The following is a 22,509-nucleotide window of genomic DNA, read 5'->3' on the forward strand; positions in this document are numbered from 1 at the left end:
GATTCTCCTTCCTCAGCCTCCAGAGTAGCTGGGACCACAAGCACGCACTACCGCACCCGGCTAATTTTGGTATTTTTTGTAGCTACGGATAGGATAGAGATCTTTGTCTATTTTGTTCATGAAGTGTTGCAAGCTCCTGCAGCTGTACCTGGCACATCTTTGTTGCTCAATAAAGAGTGCTTGAATAAACGAATGCTGAAGGTACGCTAGTACCAGGTACTGTTCTCAGTGCTGGAGTTACAGCAAAAAACTCCATGTCATTGTGGGATTCTCATTGGAAGTACGCTTAAGCTTAAGCCATTTTTCCAATCTTGGTCCCGCCATTTTGTTCCCTGTGAGATTTGGGGTAAACTACTTAAAGCCTCCAAGCCTCACTTTCCTGTCAATCGTTACGAAGATTAAATGGAAAAACAGCATTTGTATCGCATTTAGCATAAGAAAACCTTTAATATTTGTTTCCCTTCCTTTCAGATTGGAAGACTGGAGCCTGACATCTCTGCCACAGGCTTAGGCGAGGTTTTCACAGGGACTTGGAAAGGTGCAAACGGCCAGGCTTACCCAACTGTTAAGATATTCTGGTGAAAGAGTGCTTAAAAGGGTTGGAAAAAGAAACCAGTGAGTGGCTAGGACCACCTACTCCGCCGTTTTGCCTCGGAAAAGCCTGGCCGGCTGCCGGCAGGTGGAAGTCTGGAGAAAAGGGAGGAAAAGAGGGGAGGTGGCTGTCCACAACTGAAAACTACACATCCCAGCACGCCCCGCGGCAGACGACTACGGGTCCCAGCAGGTTCGCGGGGTGGATCGAAGAGGGGTCTCTTGGGCTCTGTAGCCGGGGTTCTGCCAGAGGGGGCGCCGGGCGTACGGAGGTAGCGGGGAGAAGCGGGTCGAGCTTTAACGGCGCTGCGCAGACGCCACTCACGGGCCGGACGTGACGCAGGGAAAGTTCCGGCTTCGGCCTCCGCCGCTGCCGCCGCCGCTACTACCGCTGCCGCCGCTGCTGTTGCCGCGGCTTGTTATTCCTAAAATGGCGCCGCTAGACCTGGACAAGTATGTGGAGATAGCGCGGCTGTGCAAGTACCTGCCAGAGAACGACCTGAAGGTGAGCCCTGCCGGGGCGGGAGCCCTGTTTGCGGGCTCGCCCCTTCCGGCTGTGGGGCGCCCGGCGGCCCGCCCTTCCTTTCTCCGGGACCCCCGCTGGGTATCCCGTCCCGTCGCGGTGGAGGGCCTGCCCCAATGCCAAGCGACCCGGTCCGACCCGGCGTCACGCCGAGGGTCGGGGGAGCCGAGTCCCCCGAATGCTGTCCCAGTTGCCTCAGTGGAGATCCCGAGGGATGTCGCGGCCTCTGCCCCAGGGTCGCCCCTTCTGGCCTTCGGGCTGCCCCAGGACCCGCAGCTGTAACAGCTTTGCTTAGAAGACTCGGCTCACCATCCCATCCCCGGGTCTCCCGCAGTCGGAGCCGAGCCCCCGCGGCAGTGCCCTCGGGATGGGGTCGCCACCACTGGAAGTGACAGGAGCGCGGAGTGGCCGGCGTCTGACAGGAGATGCCACCGGCTCCCGGAATGCGGCTCCAATGTGTTTAGGTCTCTGAGGAAGGGGCAGGCGGTGGGCCCGAGTGGTTTGGTACTGACGGGAACGAACGTCAGCTCTTTCTTTGCCACTCCTCCAAATTGCTTTTTAGGATCGTCGGTTTTCTTTTGCTAATTCAGAGATGAATCCCGTTTTTGAGTATGTTGTTGAGGTTACTGAAGTGGATAAAGTAGTTGGTTCTCAATAAATACAAATACTTTTTCCTTAACCGCTTCTGAACTCAACATTTCATTTTCTTGATTTTCTAAAGGAGGTGAATTCTTTGTTACTCCTGAGTCCAAGTAAGAGTAAATGTATGTATGGGTAAGGAATGGCTTTGGTATACTGCTTTTCTTTTTTAAAAACTTTTTAATTATTATTATTTTTTTAATTGAGATAGAGTCTCATTCTGTCCCCCAAACTCGAGTGCAGTGGTGCCATCTTGCTCACTGCAACCTCTGCCTCCCGGGTTCAGGCGATTGTCCTGCCTCAGCCTCCCGACTAGGTGGGATTACAGGCGCCCACCACGACTCCCGGCTGTTTTGTATTTTTAGTAGAGACAGGGTTTCGCCATGTTGGCCAGGCTGGTCTTGAACTCCTGACCTCAAGTGATCTGCCCGCCTCGGCCTCCCAAAGTGCTTGTATTACAGGCCTGAGCCACCGCGCCCCGCCTAGGGTATACTGCTTTTTTGAAAAGTGTTTCTATGCATTTGCTGAAATCAGAACTTAGGTTTCTAGCAGTGCTTATCAGCTCGTGCTAGTATTTATCCGACTCAGTGTATTCTTTTTTTGGAGACAGAGTCTCCCTCTGTCGTCCAGGCTGGAGTGTGGTGGCGCGATCTCCGCTCACTGCAAGCTCCTCCTGCTGGGTTCATGCCATTCTCCTGCCTCAGTCTCCCGAGTCTCTGGGACTACAGGCGCCCACCATCACGCCTGGCTAATTTTTTTGTATTGTTAGTAGAGACGGGGTTTCACCGTGTTAGCCAAGATGGTCTCGATCTCCTGACCTCGTGATCCGCCCACCTCGGCCTTCCACAGTGCTGGGATTACAGGCGTGAGCCACCGCGCCCGACACCGGCTCAGTGTATTCTTAAAGAAATATATTACTGTGGGTTTTGTTTTATTTCTTCTTTGTACAGTAAGTTGATACTTAACATCAGTCAACAAGTATGCATAATATTTGAGGCCACACATGGTGTTATGAATGTGACTGAATTGTACTTACCTGTTAATTTTGTGTGGCATATGACAGGGGAGTCATTCCTCTGCATTCTCCCATTTTTAATAGAATAATTTAAAATAAGGACAGCCTTCGTTAGTAGTAATGTAGCATTCGTGCTCATCTGAGTCCTTCAGACACTCCTTTTGTGACTTCTTTCTGCTATGTGTTTTTTTTTTTTAAGGGAATAAGAATACAACTAGCACTGGGATCCAATTCATGGAAAACTAACCAGACCTCTTAGTAGCATTATTAATCCCGTAGGTGAGGTTGACTATTGCATGTCAGTGAATTGACATGGAAATTTTCTTTTTATTTATCATGCGTAAAGCTTTTTTGAACTTTGTGTTTATGATGAATAAAATGTTGCTTTCTATGAAAATGTGTCTAGGGCGCGGTGGCGTAATCCCAGCACTTTGGGAGGCTGAGGCAGGTGGATCACTTGAGGTCAGGAGCTCGAGACCAACCTGGCCAACATGGTGAAACCCCGTCTCTACTAAAAACACAAAAATAAGCTGGGGGTGGTGGCAGGTGCCTGTAATCCCAGCTACTTGGGAGCGGAGGCAGGAGAATTGCTTGAACCAGGGAGGCGGAGGTTGCAGTGAGCCAAGATTGCGCCACTGCACTCCAGCCTGGGTGTCAGAGGGAGACTCTGTGTCAAAAAAAAGGTAATCTGTTGGACTTCTTTGTACCTCTTAGTTTGATAAACATTAGATTTCCTTCTTAAGGAAGTATAGTTTTTAGACCATTTTATTTCCTGCATTGTACTTGACTTGTATTTGTTTGTTTTTTTTTTTTTTTTTTTTTTTTTTTTTTTTTTTTTTTTTTGAGACTGAGTCTGGCTCTGTCGCCCAGGCTGTAGTGCAGTGGCCGGATCTCAGCTCACTGCAAGCTCCGCCTCCCGGGTTTACGCCATTCTCCTGCCTCAGCCTCCCGAGTAGCTGGGACCACAGGCGCCTGCCACCTCGCCCGGCTAGTTTTTTGTATTTTTTAGTAGAGACGGGGTTTCACCGTGTTAGCCAGGATGGTCTCGATCTCCTGACCTTGTGATCCACCCGTCTCAGCCTCCCAAAGTGCTGGGATTACAGGCTTGAGCCACCGCGCCCGGCTTGTTTTTTTTCTTAAAATAAAAATCTTTTTATCTTTTTTTTTTTTTGAGCAGGGAGATGGTCTCACTCTCACCCATGCTGTAGTGTGGTAGCACAATCATGGCCTACTGCAGCCTCGACCTCCTGGGCTCAGGCAGTCTTCCCACCTTAGCCTCCTGAGTAGCTGGGACCACAGTCACATGTCCCCATGCCCGGCTAATTTTTATTTATTTTTTTGGTAGAGACAGGGTCTTGCTATGTTACCCAGGCCAGTCTTGAACTCCTGGGCTCAAGTGATCCTCCCACCTCAGCTTCCCAAAATGCTGGGATAACAGGCATGAGCCACTGTACTCAGCTTGTATCTGTTTCTTAATAAACTTAAAAATATGTATTTTGGGCATCCAAGACAAAATAATTCTGAATTTTTCTTTATAAGTTGAGACTTTTTTTCTGTCTTGGAAATGTTTTTATCAGATTAATTTGTTGTGTTGCTCATCTGTGGTGTATTTAAAGAAGCTTAATTTTGTTTCTGTTTCTTGGCATGGAGTGCAACCTAAAATTAGGACAAGAAAGTATGCCAGGAGTACTTTTTCTGAGGCTGTAAAGGCAAAATAAAAGATGCTATTAAGAAAAGAAATTACTGAGGCCACTTAATGAACATGATGGAAAAGATTTGTTCTGGTAGAAAAGAAGACAGAAATTTACCTGTATTTTAAATTGATTAGAAGATGGAGATACTAGATCAAATACTAAATGCACAGGACGTTCCAGATGTAATCACAATTTCTGTTTCGCTAAGTTGGAAATGGTCATATCACTAGTACTGGATCAAATCTACATAACTGTTTTTGTTTGTTTGTTTGTTTGTTTGAGACAGAGTTTCTCTCCTGTTGCCCAGGCTGGAGTGCAATGGCGCGATCTTGGCTCACTGCAACCTCTGCCTCCTGGGTTCAAGGGATTCTTCTGCCTCAGCCTGAGTATCTCGGATTACAGGCATGCGCCACCACGCCCAGTTAATTTCGTATTTTTAGTAGAGAGAAGGTTTCTCCATGTTGGTCAGGCTGGTCTCGAACTCTCAACCTCAGATGATGTTCCCACCTCGGCCTGCCGAAGTGCTGGAATTATAGGTGTGAGCCGCCGCGCCTGACCTTTTTTTTTTTTTTGTTGTTTTTTTTTTTTTTTTTTTTTTTTTTTTGACGGAGTCTTGCTCTGTCGCCCAGGCTGGAGTGCAGTGGCCGGATCTCAGCTCACTGCAAGCTCCGCCTCCCGGGTTTACGCCATTCTCCTGCCTCAGGCTCCTGAGTAGCTGGGACTACTGGCGCCCGCTACCTTGCCGGGCTAGTTTTTTGTATTTTTTAGTAGAGACAAGGTTTCACCGTTTTAGCCGGGATGGTCTCGATCTCCTGACTTCGTGATCCGCCTGTCTCAGCCTCCAGAAGTGCTCGGATTACAGGCTTGAGCCACCACGCCCGGCCAACCTATTTGTTTTTTTTGAGATGGAGTCTTGCTGTCGCCCAGGCTGGAGTGCAGGTGCACGTTCTCAGCTCACTGCAACCTCCGCCTCCTGGATTCAAGCGATTCTCCTGCCTCAGCATCCTGAGTAGCTGGGATTACAGGCACCCACCTCCACCCCTGGCTAATTTTTGTATTTTTAGTAGAGATGGGGTTTCACCATGTTGGCCAGGCTGGTCTCGAACACCTGACCTCAGGTGATCCACCCTTCTCAGCCTCCCAAAGTGCTGGGATTACAGGTGTGAGCCACCGTGCCCAGCCTACATAATGGTTTTGAAGGAGTAAGAATGACATACGTGGGCCAGGAGGCTGAGGCAGGAGAATTGCTTAACCCCGGGAGAGGGAGGTTGCAGTGAGCTGAGATCGTGCCACTGCCCTCCAGCCTGGCCAACAGAGCGAGACCCTGTCTCACAAAAAGAAAAAAAAAAGACATGTGAAAGTGAATGGACCACAGTGTAACCTTTCTTATAAAGAGTTCATGTGATTTTATCCACAAGAAAGATTTCAGAGAGATTAACAAAAGGTACAGATTCCATACCTGACCAAGTGGAAGAATTAATGATAAAGGCAGGTTTACTGAATACCTATATTGAAGTATTAATATTTTTGGGGAGCAGGGGTTCTATAACTTGGAGGTTGTCTAATCTCTTGTACAGTTCTTAAGGGTGACATGTTTACCTGAGGTTTTTTTATTTTTATTTTTTTTTGAGACTGAGTTTAGCTCTGTTGCCCAGGCTGGAGTACAGTGGTGCCATCTCAGCTCACTGCAGTCTCCACCTCCTGGGTTCAAGCAGTTCTGCCTCAGCCTCCCAAGTAGCTGGAATTACAGGCACGTGCCACCGCGCCCAGCTAATTTTTGTATTTGTAGTAGAGATGGGGTTTCACCATGTTGGCTAGGCTGGTCTTTAACTCTTGACCTCAAATAATCCGCCCGACTCGGCCTCTCAAGGTGCTGGGATTGCAGGCACGGTGGTGCCTGGCTGAGTTATTTGGTTTTGCAGTGAATTTTTCTTCAGGTACACTGAGGACAGCTGAACGCAACAGTTAGGGATGCACCTGGCTTTGTATGGGGCTGGAAGAGTGTTTTCTATGTTTGCAAGATCCTTTCGTATACCTTGTTTGTCCTTATGGCCACATTTCATTTGTCTTTCGGCCACAGAATTACAGTCTCCTTTGTCTTATGAGAAGAGTCTTATAACAATGTTCTCCAGTAGAAATATTATGCTCACAAATGTAAGCTTCAAATTTTCTAGTGGCAGTTAATTATTTTTTTGAGATAGCATCTCACTTTGTTTCCCATGGTGGAGTGCACTGGTGCAGACATGAGTCACTGCAGCCTCAAACTCCTGGGCCTCTGTAATCCTCCTGCCTCAGCCCCCTGAGTAGCTTAGGACTTCAGGTATGTACTACCATGCCTGGCTAACTTTTTGAATTTTTTTGTAGAGATGGAGTCATGCTTTGTTACCCAGGCTGGCCTCGAACTCCTGGCCTAAAGCAGTCCTACCACCTAGGCCTCCCAAAGTGCTGGGATTATACATGTGAGCCACCATGACTGGGCCACATTTTTAAAAAGTATAAAAACAGGCCAGGTGTGCTGTCTCATGCCTGTAATCCCAACACTTTGGTAGGCTGAGGCGAGTGGATCACGAGGTCAGGAGTTCGAGACCAGCCTGGCCAACATGGCGAAACCCCATCTCTACTAAAAATACAAAAATTAGCCAGGTGTGGTGGTGGGTGCCTATAATCCCAGCTACTCAGGAGGCTGATGCCGGAGAATCGCTTGAACCCGGGAGGCAGAGGTTGCAATGAGCAGAGATTGTGCCATTGCACTCCGGCCTGGGTGACAAGAGTGAAACTCCATCTCAAAAAAAGAACAAGTAGGCAGGCATGGTGGCTCACGCCTCTAGTTCCAGCACTTTGGGAAGCCAAGGTGGGCAGATCACTTTTGGTCAGGAGTTCAAGACCAGCCTGGCCAAAACATGGTGAAATCTATCTCTACTAAAAAAAAAATACAAAAATTAGCCAGGCATGGTAGTGCATACATGTAATCCCAGCTACTTGGGAAGCTGAGGCAGGAGAATTACTTGAATCCGGGAGGCCGAGGTTGCAGTGAGCCAAGATCATGCCATTGCACTCCAGCCTGGGCAATAAGAGCAAGACTCTTGTCTAAAGAAAAAAAGTATAAAAATAGATAAATTTTTTTTAGTAATATTTTAACGCAATTTCAAGATGTAATCAATATAAAGTTATTAATGTAACATTTTGCCTTTTTTGGGTACTAATTCTAGGACATGTGTCTATTTTACACCTAGAGTACATCCCAATTTGGACCAGCTACATTTCAGGTACTCATTAGCCCTGTGTGGCGGTAGCTGTTAGATGGGACAGTGTAAATTGTTGACTGCTTCCTAGTCTTTTTCTTAGAATTTCAGAGCTGAAGGAGAATCAAAATTCATTTAGTACTGTACTCTTCTCACTTTATATAGAGAGAAACTGAGCTTTCTAGTCTATGATTTGCCTGAGGATGTACAGCTAATCAGTGACATCCAGAACTTGATTTGAAAGCCTCTGTGTTCAGAGCTCTTTCTGATATAATTTATGATTTTTTAGGATGGCTAATAGCATGCTTTTCTAGGTACATCTTCCACTACATCACCTTTTTTTTTTTTTTTTTTTTTTTTTTTTGAGATGGAGTCTCACTCTGTCACCAAGGCTATAGTGCAGTGGCGTGATAATTGGCTCGCTGCAACCTCTGCCTCCCGGGTTTAAGCAGTTCTCCTGCCTCAGCCTCCTGAGTAGTGGATTACAGGCATGCCACACCATGCCTGGCTAATTTTTGTATATTTAGTGGAGACCGGGTTTCACCATGTTGGTCAGGTTAGTCTCAAACTCCTGACCTCGTGATCCGCCTGTCTTGGCCTCCCAAAGTTCTGGGACTACTGGCGTGAGCCACTGGCGCCCGGCCCACCATTTTTGTTTTTTGTTTTTTTAACTGTACTTTCTGTTTTAAGCACACTGGACTGCCGTCTTCTGATAACATGCCCCATACTTCCCTGTTTCTTTGCTTCTGCTCAGTCTACTTTCACCTGTTTATTAAAATAATTATACAGTACACATATGAAATTGTTTAATACTCATAATGTTGTGAATTGAGTACTGATATTTGCTCTGTTTTACAGACAGGTAACCAAAATTCAGACAGATTTAGTAACTTTCCAAAGTCATACAGCTAGTAAGTAAGTGAATGGGTGGGTTTCAAACCTAGGCAGTCTGGCTTCAGGGTTCACATTTACAACTATCATTTAAGCTTCTTCTATAGAACACCTTGTATGCCCTCTATTTACCTCCCTTCTGAGCTCTAGCTCAGATGGCACTTCCTCTATGCAGGACTCCTAGGTTCCACAGTCAGAATTTATTAACAGTGATTAGAATTTACATAGCCACTTATAGTTTTGAGAGACCCTTCATGTTGGTTCTGTGATTTACACAGTCCTTGTGATAGGCAGAACAGATATCATCAGGGTCAGGACTTGGTGAGTTTCAAGTGATTTTTGCCATAGTGACTCAACAGAGTACACATCTGAGTTTATTTGCTATTTTAAAATCCCTGTTGTTCTCTTTCCACACTGACATTGCTTTAGCATTTTATTGCCCCATTTTACCACTTAGAGTGTTCTGTCTTGTGTGATAGCAAATATGTCTATCTCCGTTATTAAACTGGAAAATTCTTTTTTTTTTTTTTTTTTTTTTATGAGACGGAGTCCCGCTCTGTTGCCCAGGCTGGAGTGCAGTGGCCGGATCTCAGTTCACTGCAAGCTCCGCCTCCCGGGTTTACGCCATTCTCCTGCCTCAGTCTCCTGAGTAGCTGGGACTACAGGTGCCCGCCCCCTCGCCCGGCTAGTTTTTTGTGTTTTTTTAGTAGAGACGGGGTTTCACAGTGTTAGCCAGGATGGTCTCGATCTCCTGACCTCGTGATCCGCCCGTCTTGGCCTCCCAAAGTGCTGGGATTACAGGCTTGAGCCACTGTGCCCGGCCTTTTTTTTTTTTTTTTTTTTGAGGCGGAGTCTGGCTCTCTTGCCCAGGCTGGAGTGCAGTGGCCGGATCTCAGCTCACTGCAAGCTCCGCCTCCTGGGTTCACGCCATTCTCCTGCCTCAGCCTCCCGAGTAGCTGGGACTACAGACGCCCGCCACCTAGCCCGGCTAGGTTTTTGTATTTTTTAGTAGAGACGGGGTTTCACTGTGTTAGCCAGGATGGTCTCGATCTCCTGACCTTGTGATCCGCCCGTCTCGACCTCCTAAAGTGCTGGGATTACAGGCTTGAGCCACCGCGCCCGGCCTAAACTGGAAAATTCTTGAAGGCCAGATTCATTACTTGTTTTTGTCTGTTTTTGGTTTTGAGATGGAGTCTCACTGTTCAGGCTGGAGTGCAATGGTGTAGATCTCAGCTTGCTGCAACCTGTGCCCCACTCCAGATTCAAGCCATTCTCCCACCTCAGCCTCCCAAATAGCTGGGATTACAAGTGCACACTACCACACCCAGCTAATTTTTGTATATATATATGTATTTTTGGTAGAGATGGGGTTTCACCGTGCTGGCCAGGCTGGTCTCGAGCTTCTGACCTCAAGTGATCCACCCACCTCGGCCTCCCAAAGTGTTGGGATTACAGATGTGAGCCACTGTGCTTGGCCATTCCTTGTGTTTTCCACAATTTTAGAACACTGCCCTGTATGTGATAATGAGTAAAGGTTTATTGACTCAAACTGTATTCTGCTTTATGACAAATACTTGTTTTTCTTCTTTTTTTTTTTTTTTTTTTTTTTGAGATAGGGTCTCAGTCTGTTTCTCAGGGTGGAGTGCAGTGGTGTAATCATAGCTTGCTGCAACCTCAAATTCCTGGGCTCAATTGGTCCTTCTGCCTCAGCCTCAAAAGTAACTGGGAGTACAGTTGTGCAGTAGTGTGCCCAGCTAATTAAAAACATTATTTTGGTTTTTTTTTTGAGATGGAGTCTCACTCTGTCGCCAGGCTGGAGTGCAATGGTGCGATCTCAGCTCACTGCAACCTCCGTCTCCTGGGTTCAAACGATTCTCCTGCCTCAGCCTGCCAAGTAGCTAGGACTGCAGGCACATGCCACTATGCCTGGCTAATTTTTTAGTATTTTTGATAGAGACAGGGTTTCACCGTGTTAGCTAGGATGGTCTTGATCTCCTGACCTCGTGATCCACCCGCCTTGGGCCTCCCAAAGTGCTGGGATTATAGGCGTGAGCCACTGCGCCCAGCAAAAAAAAAAAAAAAAAAAAATTAAGGGATAGCATCTTGCTATGCTGTCCAGGCTGGTCCCAAATGCTTCAAGTGATTCTCCTGCCTTGGCCTCCCAAAATGCTGAGGTTATAAGTGTGAGCCACTGTGCCCAGACAACAAACACTTCTTTAAATGGTTCCTTGTGTTAAGTACTGTTCCCCGTGGGTGCCAGGGGCAGAATCAGATACTTCTGTCTGTCTGTGAGGGACTTTCAGTATAGTAAGGGAGGTAAAGAGGTAAACAAAGGCTGTAATAGAGGCTGCCCAGGGCTTTGGCAAGCATAGAAGAAGCAGTATGTAACTTTGGAGCCAGAGATGGTTTCATGAAGGAGCAGTTAGGAGAGGCAGAGTTTAGATAGACAAAATGAGAAGGAAAGAACATGCAAACAGAATAAATTCCATGTGCAATAGTAGAGTGTAATTTGCAAGAACGTGGCTGGTTCGGGCAACTTGAAGTGGTTTGGTGTGGCTGGAGGTGGTACTGGAAAGAAAGATGCCAAATCATAGGAGTAGGCTGTTAAACTTAGATTGTTATCTTTTAGGTGGTACGTGAACACTTTGAAATGTTTTTATATTTTAGAGAAAAATCATACTGTGATTCGTGATAACTGTTTAAAATGTAGCTAACTAAAAAGAAAAGTAGATTCAAAGAAAATTGTTAAAGGGATACACTGTTGTATGTGTTAGGAATATGACAAAATCATGAAAATGGTATTTGGTGTTTGGGAAACATTGTCATAAACGGAAGAATACACTTGAGGAGTTTTAAGAAGGAGAATGACAGTAGGCTTTTTTTTTTTTTTTTTTTTTTTTTTGAGACGGAGTCTCGCTCTGTCGCCCAGGCTGGAGTGCAGTGGCCAGATCTCCGCTCACTGCAAGCTCCGCCTCCCGGGTTCGAGCAATTCTCCTGCCTCAGCCTCCCGAGCAGCTGGGACTACAGGCGCCCGCCACCTCGCCCGGCTTATTTTTTTTATTTTTAGTAGAGACGGGGTTTCACCGTGTTAGCCAGGATGGTCTCGATCTCCTGACCTCGTGATCCGCCCATCTCGGCCTCCCAAAGTGCTGGGATTACAGGCTTGAGCCACCGCGCCCGGCCACTTGAGCCACCGCGCCTGGCCGACAGTAGGCTTTTGAAATATTTATTCTGGCAGCATTGTGGACCATGGATTTGAATGGGCCAAAAATATCACAGAAGCAGTAGGCCCAGTGATATGAGAGTCTGAGATAAGGCAATGATAAGTGATTGTTGTGTTGGAAAGGAAATGAAGAAGGTATAGTGGCACCTGTTAACAGATTTGGTCTAGGTTATGACGAAGAGAGTTTCGTCTAATTTCTTAGTTTCTGGCCAGGATTACTTAGTACTATAACTAGATTAAGGAATACAGCCAGTTTGGTTTGGGCCATACTGAGTTTGAGATGCTGCCAAGCTAAGACATTGAGATAGAGGTGTCCAGAATACTCTTGGATACTTATGTCACTTAGATAACAACTACTTACTGATTGCCAAATGTGCTCTAAACACTGTTCTATTAATATTAAACTCAGGAGAAAGATCTAGACCAGTCGTTCTCAACTGGGGGCAATTTTGCCCCCCAAGGGATTTTTGGCAGTGTCTGGAGACATTTTTGATTGTCACAGCTGGGGCAAGGGAGGGATGGGAAGTTACTATGGATATCTAGTAGGTGTAGATGTCAGAGATATTGCTAAACATCCACAAGACAGCAAGCAGCCCCCTACAATGAATGAATAGTAGTGCCATGGTTGAGGAACTCTGATCTGACCTGAGGATACAGACACTATCTTCTGGATCGTAAGCACGTGAGTATCATTGTCATTCCAGATTCCTAACTTCTCATTCCCAGTGATCTGTATTATAGTAGAGACTTTATATAAAGACTGTGTGAAATATAATGTTAGCTATTTAGTTAGTTACTTAGCTAGCTAGTTGAGATGAGGTTTTGCTATGTTGCCCAAGCTAGTCTTGAGCTCTGGGCCTCCAGCCATCTTCCTCCCTTGGCCTCCCAAAATGCTGATATTACAGGTGTGAGCCACCGCACCTGGCTGTGAGATCTTTGTTTTCAAAGCTAAGAGTATTTTATAAATAGCAGTATGTAAAATTAGATAAAGGAAGTAGTGTGTTTTAGATAACAAGATTAGCTAAACAAGTAATTTTAAAAATTTAGAACTCAGTGTTCGTGGAGACAAGAGGGAACTGGGAGACAGAACAGAGAATAGAATGGAACTGTGAACAAATATCTTGAGGAAAAGGTAGAGAAGAGAAATAGAGCTCTCCTAAGAATGATGGGTATGAACCCCTTCCTATTCAAGGATTAGAAAGTAGTTGAGCACCAAACATGAAAAAAAGCAGTGGTCATTAAAGAAATGCAAATCAAAACCACAATGAGATGCCATCTCGCACCAGTTACAATGGCAATCATTAAAAAGTCAAGAAACAACAGATGCTGAAGACGATGTGGAGAAATAGGAACACTTTTACACTATTGGTGGGAGTGCAAATTAGTTCAACCATTGTGGAAGACAGTGTGGTGATACCTCAAGGATCTAGAACTAGAAATACCATTTGGCCCAGCAATCCCATTACTGGGTATATACCCAAAGGATTATAAATCGTTCTACTATAAAGACACGTGCACATGCATGTTTATTGCAGCACTATTCACAATAGCAAAGACTTGGAGTCAGCTCAAATGCCCATCAGTGATAGACTGGATAAAGAAAATGTGGCACTAATGTGGCACATATACACCATGGAATATTATACAGCCATAAAAAAGAATGAGTTAGGCTGGGCATGGTGGCTCACGCCTGTAATCCCAGCACTTTGGGAGGCCGAGGTGGGTGGATCACGAGGTCAGGAGATCGAGACCATCCTGGCTGACACTGAAACCCCGTCTCTACTAGAAATACAAAAAATTAGCCAGGTGTGGTGGTGGGCACCTGTAGTCCCAGCTACTCGGGAGGCTGAGGCAGGAGAATGGCGTGAACCTGGAAGGTGGAGCTTGCAGTGAGTCGAGATTGCGCCGCTGCTCTCCATCCTGGGCGACAGAGCGAGACTCCGTCTCAAAAAAAAAAAAAAAAAAAAAAAGAATGAGTTCATGTCCTTTGCAGGGACATGGATGAAGCTGACATTCTCAGCAAACTAACACAGGAACAGAAAACGAAACACCACATGTTCTCACTCATAAGCGGGAGTTGAACAATGAGAACATATGGGCAGAGGGGAAGGGAACATCACATGCTGGGGCCGGTCGGGGGCTGGGGGGTAAGGGGAGGGAGATTATTAGGAGAAATATCAATTGTAGATGACAGGTTGATGGGTGCAGGAAACCACCATGGCATGGTATACCTAAGTAACAAACTTGCACGTTCTGCACATGTGTCCCAGAACTAAAGTATAATAAAAAATAAATAAATAGAAAACAGAATACAAAAAAAGAAAGAAGGCCGGGCGCGGTGGCTCACGCCTGTAATCCCAGCACTTTGGGAGGCCGAGGCGGGCGGATCACAAGGTCAGGAGATCGAGACCACGGTGAAACCCCGTCTCTACTAAAAATACAAAAAATTAGCCGGGCGCGGTTGTGGGCGCCTGTAGTCCCAGCTACTCGGGAGGCTGAGGCAGGAGAATGGCGTGAACCCGGGAGGCGGAGCTTGCAGTGAGCCGAGATCGCGCCACTGCACTCCAGCCTGGGCGACAGAGACTCCGTCTCAAAAAAAAAAAAAAAAAAAAAAAAAAAAAGAAAAAGTATTTGGGCACGATGAGGAGAAAGGGGTGTAGTTTACCCTAAATTTGGGATAAAGCTGTAAAGGGTTTGGGAGGAGAGGAGCATGTGTCTTGACCATGATGACAAGGCAGGGCTCTTTGAGGCCGTTGTTTGTGTAGTTGGTTGACTCACATAGCGTTTATAGTGAGGTTTCATAGACTTCTTATCTTTGTGTGTGCACGATAGCGATTGGTAAGCTCCTGCCAAACTAGAGGTGAGGGGCAATAGCTTTGGCTTAGAGACTTAGCTCTCTAAATCCTCAGTTGGGGTCAGCAGAAGTGGCAGGCGTAGGGCGCAGCTGTAATTTTACTCTAGTGAGTGTGCCTGGGCCCTGGTTGAAGGCTTCTGCTAGGCAGTTTACATGTGTTCTTCAGACACTCAGTTGTTCAGATTGACAGTTTCACAGTGATGTTCTTCAGTTTATAGTCCACTGTTTTTTTTTTTTTTTTTTTTTTTTTTGAGGCGGAGTCTTCACTTTGTCGCCCAGGCTAGAGTGCAGTGGCACCATCTCGGCTCACTGCAAGCTCCGCCTCCCGGGTTTGCGCCATTCTCCTGCCTCAGCCTCCCGAGTAGCTGGGACTACAGGCGCCAGCAAACGCGCCCGGCTAATTTTTTGTATTTTAGTAGAGACGGGGTTTCACCGTGTTAGCCAGGATGGTCTCGATCTCCTGACCTCGTGATCCACCCGCCTCAGCCTCCCAAAGTGCAGGGATTACAGGCGTGAGCCACCGCGCCCGGCCTATAGTCCACTGTTATTTTCAGGCTGGCACATAGTGTTTGGGGTGGTAACCAGGGATGACTTCAAGTTTAGGAGGCCTTATGGACTAGGAGAACCAGTTACATGTCAGTGAAAATTCTGGCATACTGAAATATGGGAACCGGCCAGGCACAGTGACTCACACATGTAACCCCAGCACTTTGGGAGGCTAAGGCAGGTGGATCACCTGAGATCAGGAGTTTGAGACCAGCCTGGCCAACATGGCAAAATCCTGTCTCTACTAAAAATATAAAAATTAGCCAGGCATGGAGGTGTGTGCCTGTAATCCCAGCTACTAGGGGGGGCTGAGGCAGGAGAATCGCTTGAACCTGGGAGGCGGAGGGTGTGGTGAGCCGAGATCACGCCATTGCACTCCAGCCTGGGCAACAAGAATGAAACTCTGTCTCAAAAAAAAAAAAAAAAATTATATATAAAAAAAGAAAAAGAAAATAAAGATAGGAAACCAAAATGGAGCCAGCAGTAAAAGTAATAATAGTATGTAAAATAAAAGCTGTGATGGAGGCTGGGTGTCATGGCTCACGCCTGTAATCCCAGCACTTTGGGAGGCTGATGTGGGCAGATCACAAGGTCAAGAGATCGAGATCATCCTGGCCAACATGGTGAAACCCCATCTCTACCAAAAATACAGAAATTGGCTGGGCATGGTGGCGCCCACCTGTGGTCACAGCTACTTGAGAGGCTGAGGCAGGAGAATCGCTTGAACCTGGGAGGTGGAGGTTGGAGTAAACTGAGATTTTGCCACTACACTGCATCCTGGGCAACAGAGTAAGACTCCGTCTCAAAAAAAAAAAAAAACAAAAAAAACAAAAACAGATGACCTGAGATAAGGACTTTTTTTTTTTTTTTTTTTTTTTTTTTGTGAGACAGTGTTGCTCTATTGCCCCGGGTGATCACAGCTCACTGTAGCCTCAGCCTCCTAGGCTCAGGTGATCCTCCTACCTCAGCCTCTTGAGTAGCTGGGATCATGAGCACACGCCACCATGCCCCGCTAATTTTTTTTTTTTTTTTTTTGAGACGGAGTCTCGCTCTGTCACCCAGGCTGGAGTGCGTTGGCCGGATCTCAGCTCACTGCAAGCTCCGCCTCCCGGGTTCACGCCATTCTCCTGCCTCAGCCTCCCGAGTAGCTGGGACTACAGGCGCCCGCCACCTCGCCCGGCTAGTTTTTATATTTTTTAGTAGAGACGGGGTTTCACCGTGTTAGCCAGGATGGTCTCGATCTCCTGACCTCGTGATCCGCCCGTCTCGGCCTCCCAAAGTGCTGGGATTACAGGCGTGAGCCACCGCGCCCGGCCTGCCCCGCTAATTTTTAAATTTTTTTGTAGAGTTGAGGTTTCACCATGTTTCCCAGGCTGGTCTCAACCTCCTGGGCTGAAGCAATCCCAAAGTGTTGGAATTACTGGTGTGAACCATTACACCCAGCCAGGCCTGTTCTTAAAAGAAGTGAAATCTGAAAGGGAGTGTAAATGGGTCCAGTGACTGACAACATGAAACATGGGCAGCTGACTTGGAAACAAAATAGAAAATTCTTCCTACTCTTGTACAGATTATAGCAAAGCGCTTCTCACTTCTGCAAGAACCTTGGTGGTAGTGGAATTCTATTTTTTTTTTTTTTTTTCTTTCAGAGACAGAGTCTCGCCCTGTTGCCTAGGGTGGAGGGCAGTGGTGCGATCTCGGCTCACTACAACCTCCGCCTCCCAGGTTCAAGCGATTCTCCTGCCTCAGGCTCCCGAGTAGCTGGGACTACAGGCGCGTGCCACCATGCCTGGCTAATTTTTGTATTTTTAGTAGAGACGAGGTTTCACCATGTTGGTCAGGCTGGACTCAAACTCCTGACCTTGTGATCCGCCCGCCTCGGCCTCCCAAAGTGTTGGGATTACAGGTGGATTACAGGTGTGAGCCACTGTGTCCCACTCGTAGTGGAATTCTTTGAGAACGTTTGGTGAGGTTACATGAGAAAATATTGCAGATGTTAACTGAGTGAGGTGTTACACCCAAAGAAGGTAGGGAAGACCCTGTGATAGGTACTTAAAAGCATTATTGTATTGTTTTAATTTTAAAATTGTATAGTATTAGAAAAACAAATTTCAAAGTATTAATTGCTTTTAGCTAACCTAAAAAGAGCAGTGCTTTGGCTGGGCGTGGTGGCTCACGCCTGTAATCCCAGCACTTTGGAAGGCCAAGGTGGGCGGATCATGAGATCAGGAGTTTGAGATCAGACTGGCCAACATGGTGAAACCTCACCTCTACTAAAAATACAAAAAATTAGGCAGGCGTGGTGATAGGCGCCTGTAATCCTAGCTACTCGGGAGGCTGAGGCAGGAGAATTTGCTTGAACCTGGGAGGCGGAGGTTGCAGTGAGCTGAGATCACCCCACTGCACACTAGCCCAGGCGACAGTGCGAGACTCCATCTCAAAAAAAAAAAAAAAAAAAAAAAAAGCAAGCTTTTAATTTTGTCAAGATGAGGAGTAAGGAGGTAGTTATGAAAGGCTATAAAAAAATACAGGCCAGCCGGGCGCTGTGGCTCACACTTGTAATCCCAGCACTTTGGGAGGCTGAGGCAGGTGGATCACCTGAGGTCGGGAGTTAGAGACCAGTTCCTGTATTCCCAGCTACTTGGGAGGCTGAGGCAGGAGAATCGCTTGAATCTGGGAGGTGGAGGTTGCAGTGAGCCAAGATCACGCCATTGTACTCTAGCCTGAGTGACAAAGCAAAGGAAAGCTGGATGAAGAGAGAGAGAGCCAAGTCCATGTCTAGGGAAAAGCGTTCTTGACTGAGTGAACAGAGAGTATAAAGCCTCAGAGGAGGGAGCATGCCTAGGTAGCCCCCGGACCTGGTGAGGCTGGTGCGTGGGGCAGCCTCCATGGAGAGGAGTTAAACTCGGTCTAATAAATAAATAAAAATAAAAAATAAAAAATTATATTCGTGATTCCCCACCCTCCAAACCAAACCTAAACAATCTACTCTTGAAAGAAATAGTTGAAAAGCCAGACTTCATTAACATTAATAGCTGTGGCTCAAGCCTGTAATCCCAGCACTTTGGGAGGCCGAGACGTGCGGATCACAAGGTCAGGAGATCGAGACCATTCTGGCTAACCCGTTGAAACCCCGTCTCTACTAAAAAATACAAAACACTAGCCGGGCGAGGTGGCGGGCGCCTGTAGTCCCAGTTACTTGGGAGGCTGAGGCAGGAGAATGGCGTAAACCCGGGAGGCGGAGCTTGCAGTGAGCTGAGATCCGGCCACTGCACTCCAGCCCCGGCGACAGAGTGACACTCCGTCTCAAAAAAAAAAAAAAAAAAAGCTTTTGCTTTGTGAAAGACCCTGTTAAGAGAATGAGACGATGATCCATGTTCTGGGAGAAAATATTTGGAAAAAAAAAAAAAAAAAAGCTGATAAAGTATTGTTATCCAAAATATACATAGAACTCTTTTTTTTTTTTTTTTTTTTTTTTTGAGATGGAGTTTTGCTCTTGTTGCCCAGGCTGTAGTTCAGTGGCACGATCTCAGCTCACCTCAACCTCCACTTCCCGGGTTCAAGTGATTCTCCTGCCTCAGCCTCCCGAGTAGCTGGGATTACAGGCATGCACCACCATGCCCAGCTAATTTTATATTTTTAGCAGAGACAGGATTTCTCTGTGTTGGTCAGGCTGGTCTTGAACTCCTGAACTCAGGTGATCCGACATCCTCGGCCTCCCAAAGTGCTGGGATTACAGACGTGAGCCACCGTGTCCGGCCTACAGAGAACTCTTAAAACTCAATAAGAAACTGAACAATCTGATTAAAAAATGGACAAAAGGGAATTGCTGTCACATCATGCCAGTTTTTCAGAGTGGTTGTGCTAAATTTCATTCTCACCACCTAGGTGTGAAAGTGGAAGGCATATCACAGTATGTTTTCCTCAATTCTCACAATCCTGCAAGACGTGGCCCATGGACATGGACATGAACATGGAGATCGTAAAATGGAACTTCCAGATTATAAACAATGGAAGATAGAAGAGACACCAGTAAAAACCGTCTAGAAGAAGCTGGCTGCAGGAGGGCTTTGGGATTTATTGGGCTGCAATGAAGCTTGGAGATATGTGGGTGGCTTTGCAGAAATGTTTCCTTTGTTGGTGCATTATTACAAAGATTGAAATGGGAATTTGCTGCATTTGTGGTAGCTGTAGGAGCTGAATATTACCTGGAGTCCCAGAATAAAGATAAGAAGCATCACTGAAGATAATACTGGGAAGTGTCATAGTGGTTTCTTAACTCTCTAAGATTTCCTTGCTATAGCCTACTCACCTGGTTTGTGCCTTAAAGAATATTAGTAAGATATAATAAAATAAATACATATATGCCCCCAAAAATGAACAAAAGACACCTCATCAAGGAAGATACAGTGATGACAAATAAGCATATGAAAAGATGCTGTACCTCCTGTGTCATTAGGGAAATGCAAAGTGAAACAACTATGAGATAACCACTATATACGTATTAGAATGGCCAAAATCCAGAACACTAACAGTACCAAGTTTTGATGAAGATGTGGAGCAACAAGAACTCTCATTCATTGCTGATGGGAATGCAAAATGGTACGGCCACTTTGGAAGATGGTTTGGCAGTTCCTTATAAGACTAAACAAACTCTTACCATATTATAATCCAGCAGTCCTGCTCCTTGATATTTACCCAAATGAGTTGTAAACTTAGGTTCATACAAAAATGTGTACACAGATTTTTATAGCCACTTTATTCATTGCCAAAACTTGGAAGGAACCAAGATGTCCTTCACTAGGTGGATGGATAAACAAACTGTAATACACCCAGACAATGAAATATTATGCAGTGCTAAGAAGAAATGAGCTATCAAGCCATAAAAAGACATGGAAGAACCTTAAATACATATTACTAAATGAAAGAAACCAACCTGGAAAGGCTATGTATGTATGATTCCAACTATATGACGTTTTGGGAAAGGCAAAACTATAGAGACAGTAAAAAGATCAGTGGTTTTCAGAGGTTGGAGGGAGGTGAGTTTGAATGGGTAAAACTATTCTATATGATACTATAACGGTAGGTACATGTCATACAATTGTCAAAACTTATAGAATGTACAAAAGGAGTAACCCTAATTTAAACAAACTATGGCTTTTGGATGATAATGATGTGTCAGTGTATGCTCATGATTTGTAACAAACGTACCACTTAGGTGTGAGATGTTGATGCGGGGAGGCTGTCTGGGGGAAGAGGCGGGGGTATATGGGAACTCTGTACTTTTTTTCTTTTCTTTTTTTTTTCTCCCTTTCTATGGAGAACGAGGTCTCTCTATATTGCCCAGGGAGGTCTTGAACTCCTGGGCTTGAGCGATCCTCCTGCCTCTGCCTCCCTAAATGCTGGGATTACAGGCGTGAGCCACTGTGCCGAGCAAGGGAATGCTGTACTTTATGCTCAGTTTCGCTGTGAACCTAAAACTGCTCTAAAAAATAAAGTCTATTTACAGGGGTGAAAAAACACAATAAAAAATCTACTTTCCCTGGAGTTCTGTCTCAGTAATGATTATTTCCAGCCTTCTAATTGTTTAAGCCAGAAACCCTGAGTCATCCTTGATTCTTTACTTTCTCTTAACACCTTGTATCCAGTTGGTCATAAATCTAGCAGATGCTACATTCAGATAACATGTGGAATCTATTTTCCCTATTTTTTACTTTTACTACCCTGTCCAAGCCAGTTAACTTTTACTTAGATTATTATAGAAGACACTTAACTGATCTCCCTACTTACAGAGTCTCGCTCTGTTTCCCAGGCTGGAGTGCAGTGGCGTAATCTCGGCTTACAGCAACCTTTGTCTCCTGGGTTCAAGTGATTCTCTTGCTTCATCCTCCCAAGAAGCTGGGATTACAGCCGTGCACCCCCACGCCTGGCTAATTTTTGTATTTTTAGTAGAGATGGGGTTTTGCCATGTTGGCCAGGCTGGTCTTGAACTCCTGACCTCAAGTGATCCGCCCACTTTGGCCTCCCAAAATGCTGGGATTACAGGCAAGAGCTACTCTGCCTAGCTGGCTCCTCGGTTTTATATTTGAATTTTATAATTAATTATAGTTAACCTTTTTATTTCAAAATAACCCAGTTTTCCCCAGTGGTAACATTTTGTAGAACTATAGTGTAATACCACAACCAATACAGTGTCAGCCAACATTGACATTGATACAACTCGTGATCTTCAGGTGCAACCTAAGATCATCACCTCATGATGTTCAGATTTCTTCAGTTTTACTTGTGTTTGTGTGTGTGTATGTGTCTCTGTGTGTGTATTCAGTTCTTCACAGTTTTTTTTTTTTTTTTTTTGAGACGGAGTCTCAATCTGTTGCCCAGGCTGGAGCGCAGTGGCCGGATCTCAGCTCACTGCAAGCTCCGCCTCCCAGGTTTACGCCATTCTCCTGTCTCAGCCTCCGGAGTAGCTGGAACTACAGGCACCCGCCACCTAGCCCCGCCACCTAGCCCGGCTAGTTTTTTGTATTTTTTTAGTAGAGACGGGGTTTCACTGTGTTAGCCAGGATGGTCTCCATCTCCTGACTTCGTGATCCGCCCGTCTCGGCCTCCCAAAGTGCTGGGATTACAGGCTTGAGCCACCGCACCCGGCTCTTCACAGTTTTATTGGATAAGGGCTCATGCAACACTACAGTCAAGATACATAACAGTTCATCAATGTTGCCCTTTTATAGACACACCCACTTCCTTCCTGCAGCTGCTGGACCCCTGCAACAACTAACCTGTTCTCCATTTCTTTAATTTTGTCATTTCAATAATGTCATTTAGGCCGGGCGCGGTAGCTCACGCCTGTAATCATAGCACTTTGGGAGGCCGAGGCGGGTGGATCACGAGGTCAGGAAATCGAGACCATCCTGGCTAACCCGGTGAAACCCCGTCTCTACTAAAAATGCAAAAAATTAGCCGGGCGTGGCGGCGGGCGCCTGTAGTCCCAGCTACTCGGGAGACTGAGGCAGGAGAATGGCGTGAACCCGGGAGGCGGAGCTTGCAGTGAGCCCAGATCGCGCCGCCGCTGTACTGCACTCCAGCCTGGGCGACTAAGCGAGACTCCCTCTCAAAAAAAAAAAAAAACGAAAAAGAAAAAATGTGATTTAAACGCGGCCAGGCGCAGTGGCTCAATGCCTGTAATCCCGGCACTTTGGGAGGCCGAGGTGGGCGGATCACCTGAGGTCAGGAGTTTGAGACCAGCCTGGCCAACATGGTGAAACTACTAAGAATACAAAAATTAGCTGGTCAT

The 22,509-nt window shown here is 46.1% G+C and overlaps 1 protein-coding gene and 1 pseudogene across 1 annotated transcript in view; both read left to right on the top strand.

Moving 5' to 3' along the window:
• Positions 1-594: 594 nt before the first annotated feature.
• PPP6C (protein phosphatase 6 catalytic subunit) overlaps positions 595-22,509 on the top strand; it is a 47,984-nt gene continuing 26,069 nt past the window's right edge. The window contains exon 1 of the mRNA XM_050760568.1: positions 595-1,096. Within this exon, the coding sequence (XP_050616525.1) occupies positions 1,022-1,096 (75 nt within the window). The 5' untranslated portion in view covers positions 595-1,021. The remainder of the gene's footprint in view (positions 1,097-22,509) is intronic.
• LOC126937200 (NADH dehydrogenase [ubiquinone] 1 beta subcomplex subunit 3-like) lies at positions 1,023-21,564 on the top strand (annotated as a pseudogene).

The sequence above is a fragment of the Macaca thibetana genome, chromosome 15, assembly GCF_024542745.1.
Source record: "Macaca thibetana thibetana isolate TM-01 chromosome 15, ASM2454274v1, whole genome shotgun sequence".
Classification (NCBI taxonomy): domain Eukaryota; kingdom Metazoa; phylum Chordata; class Mammalia; order Primates; family Cercopithecidae; genus Macaca; species Macaca thibetana.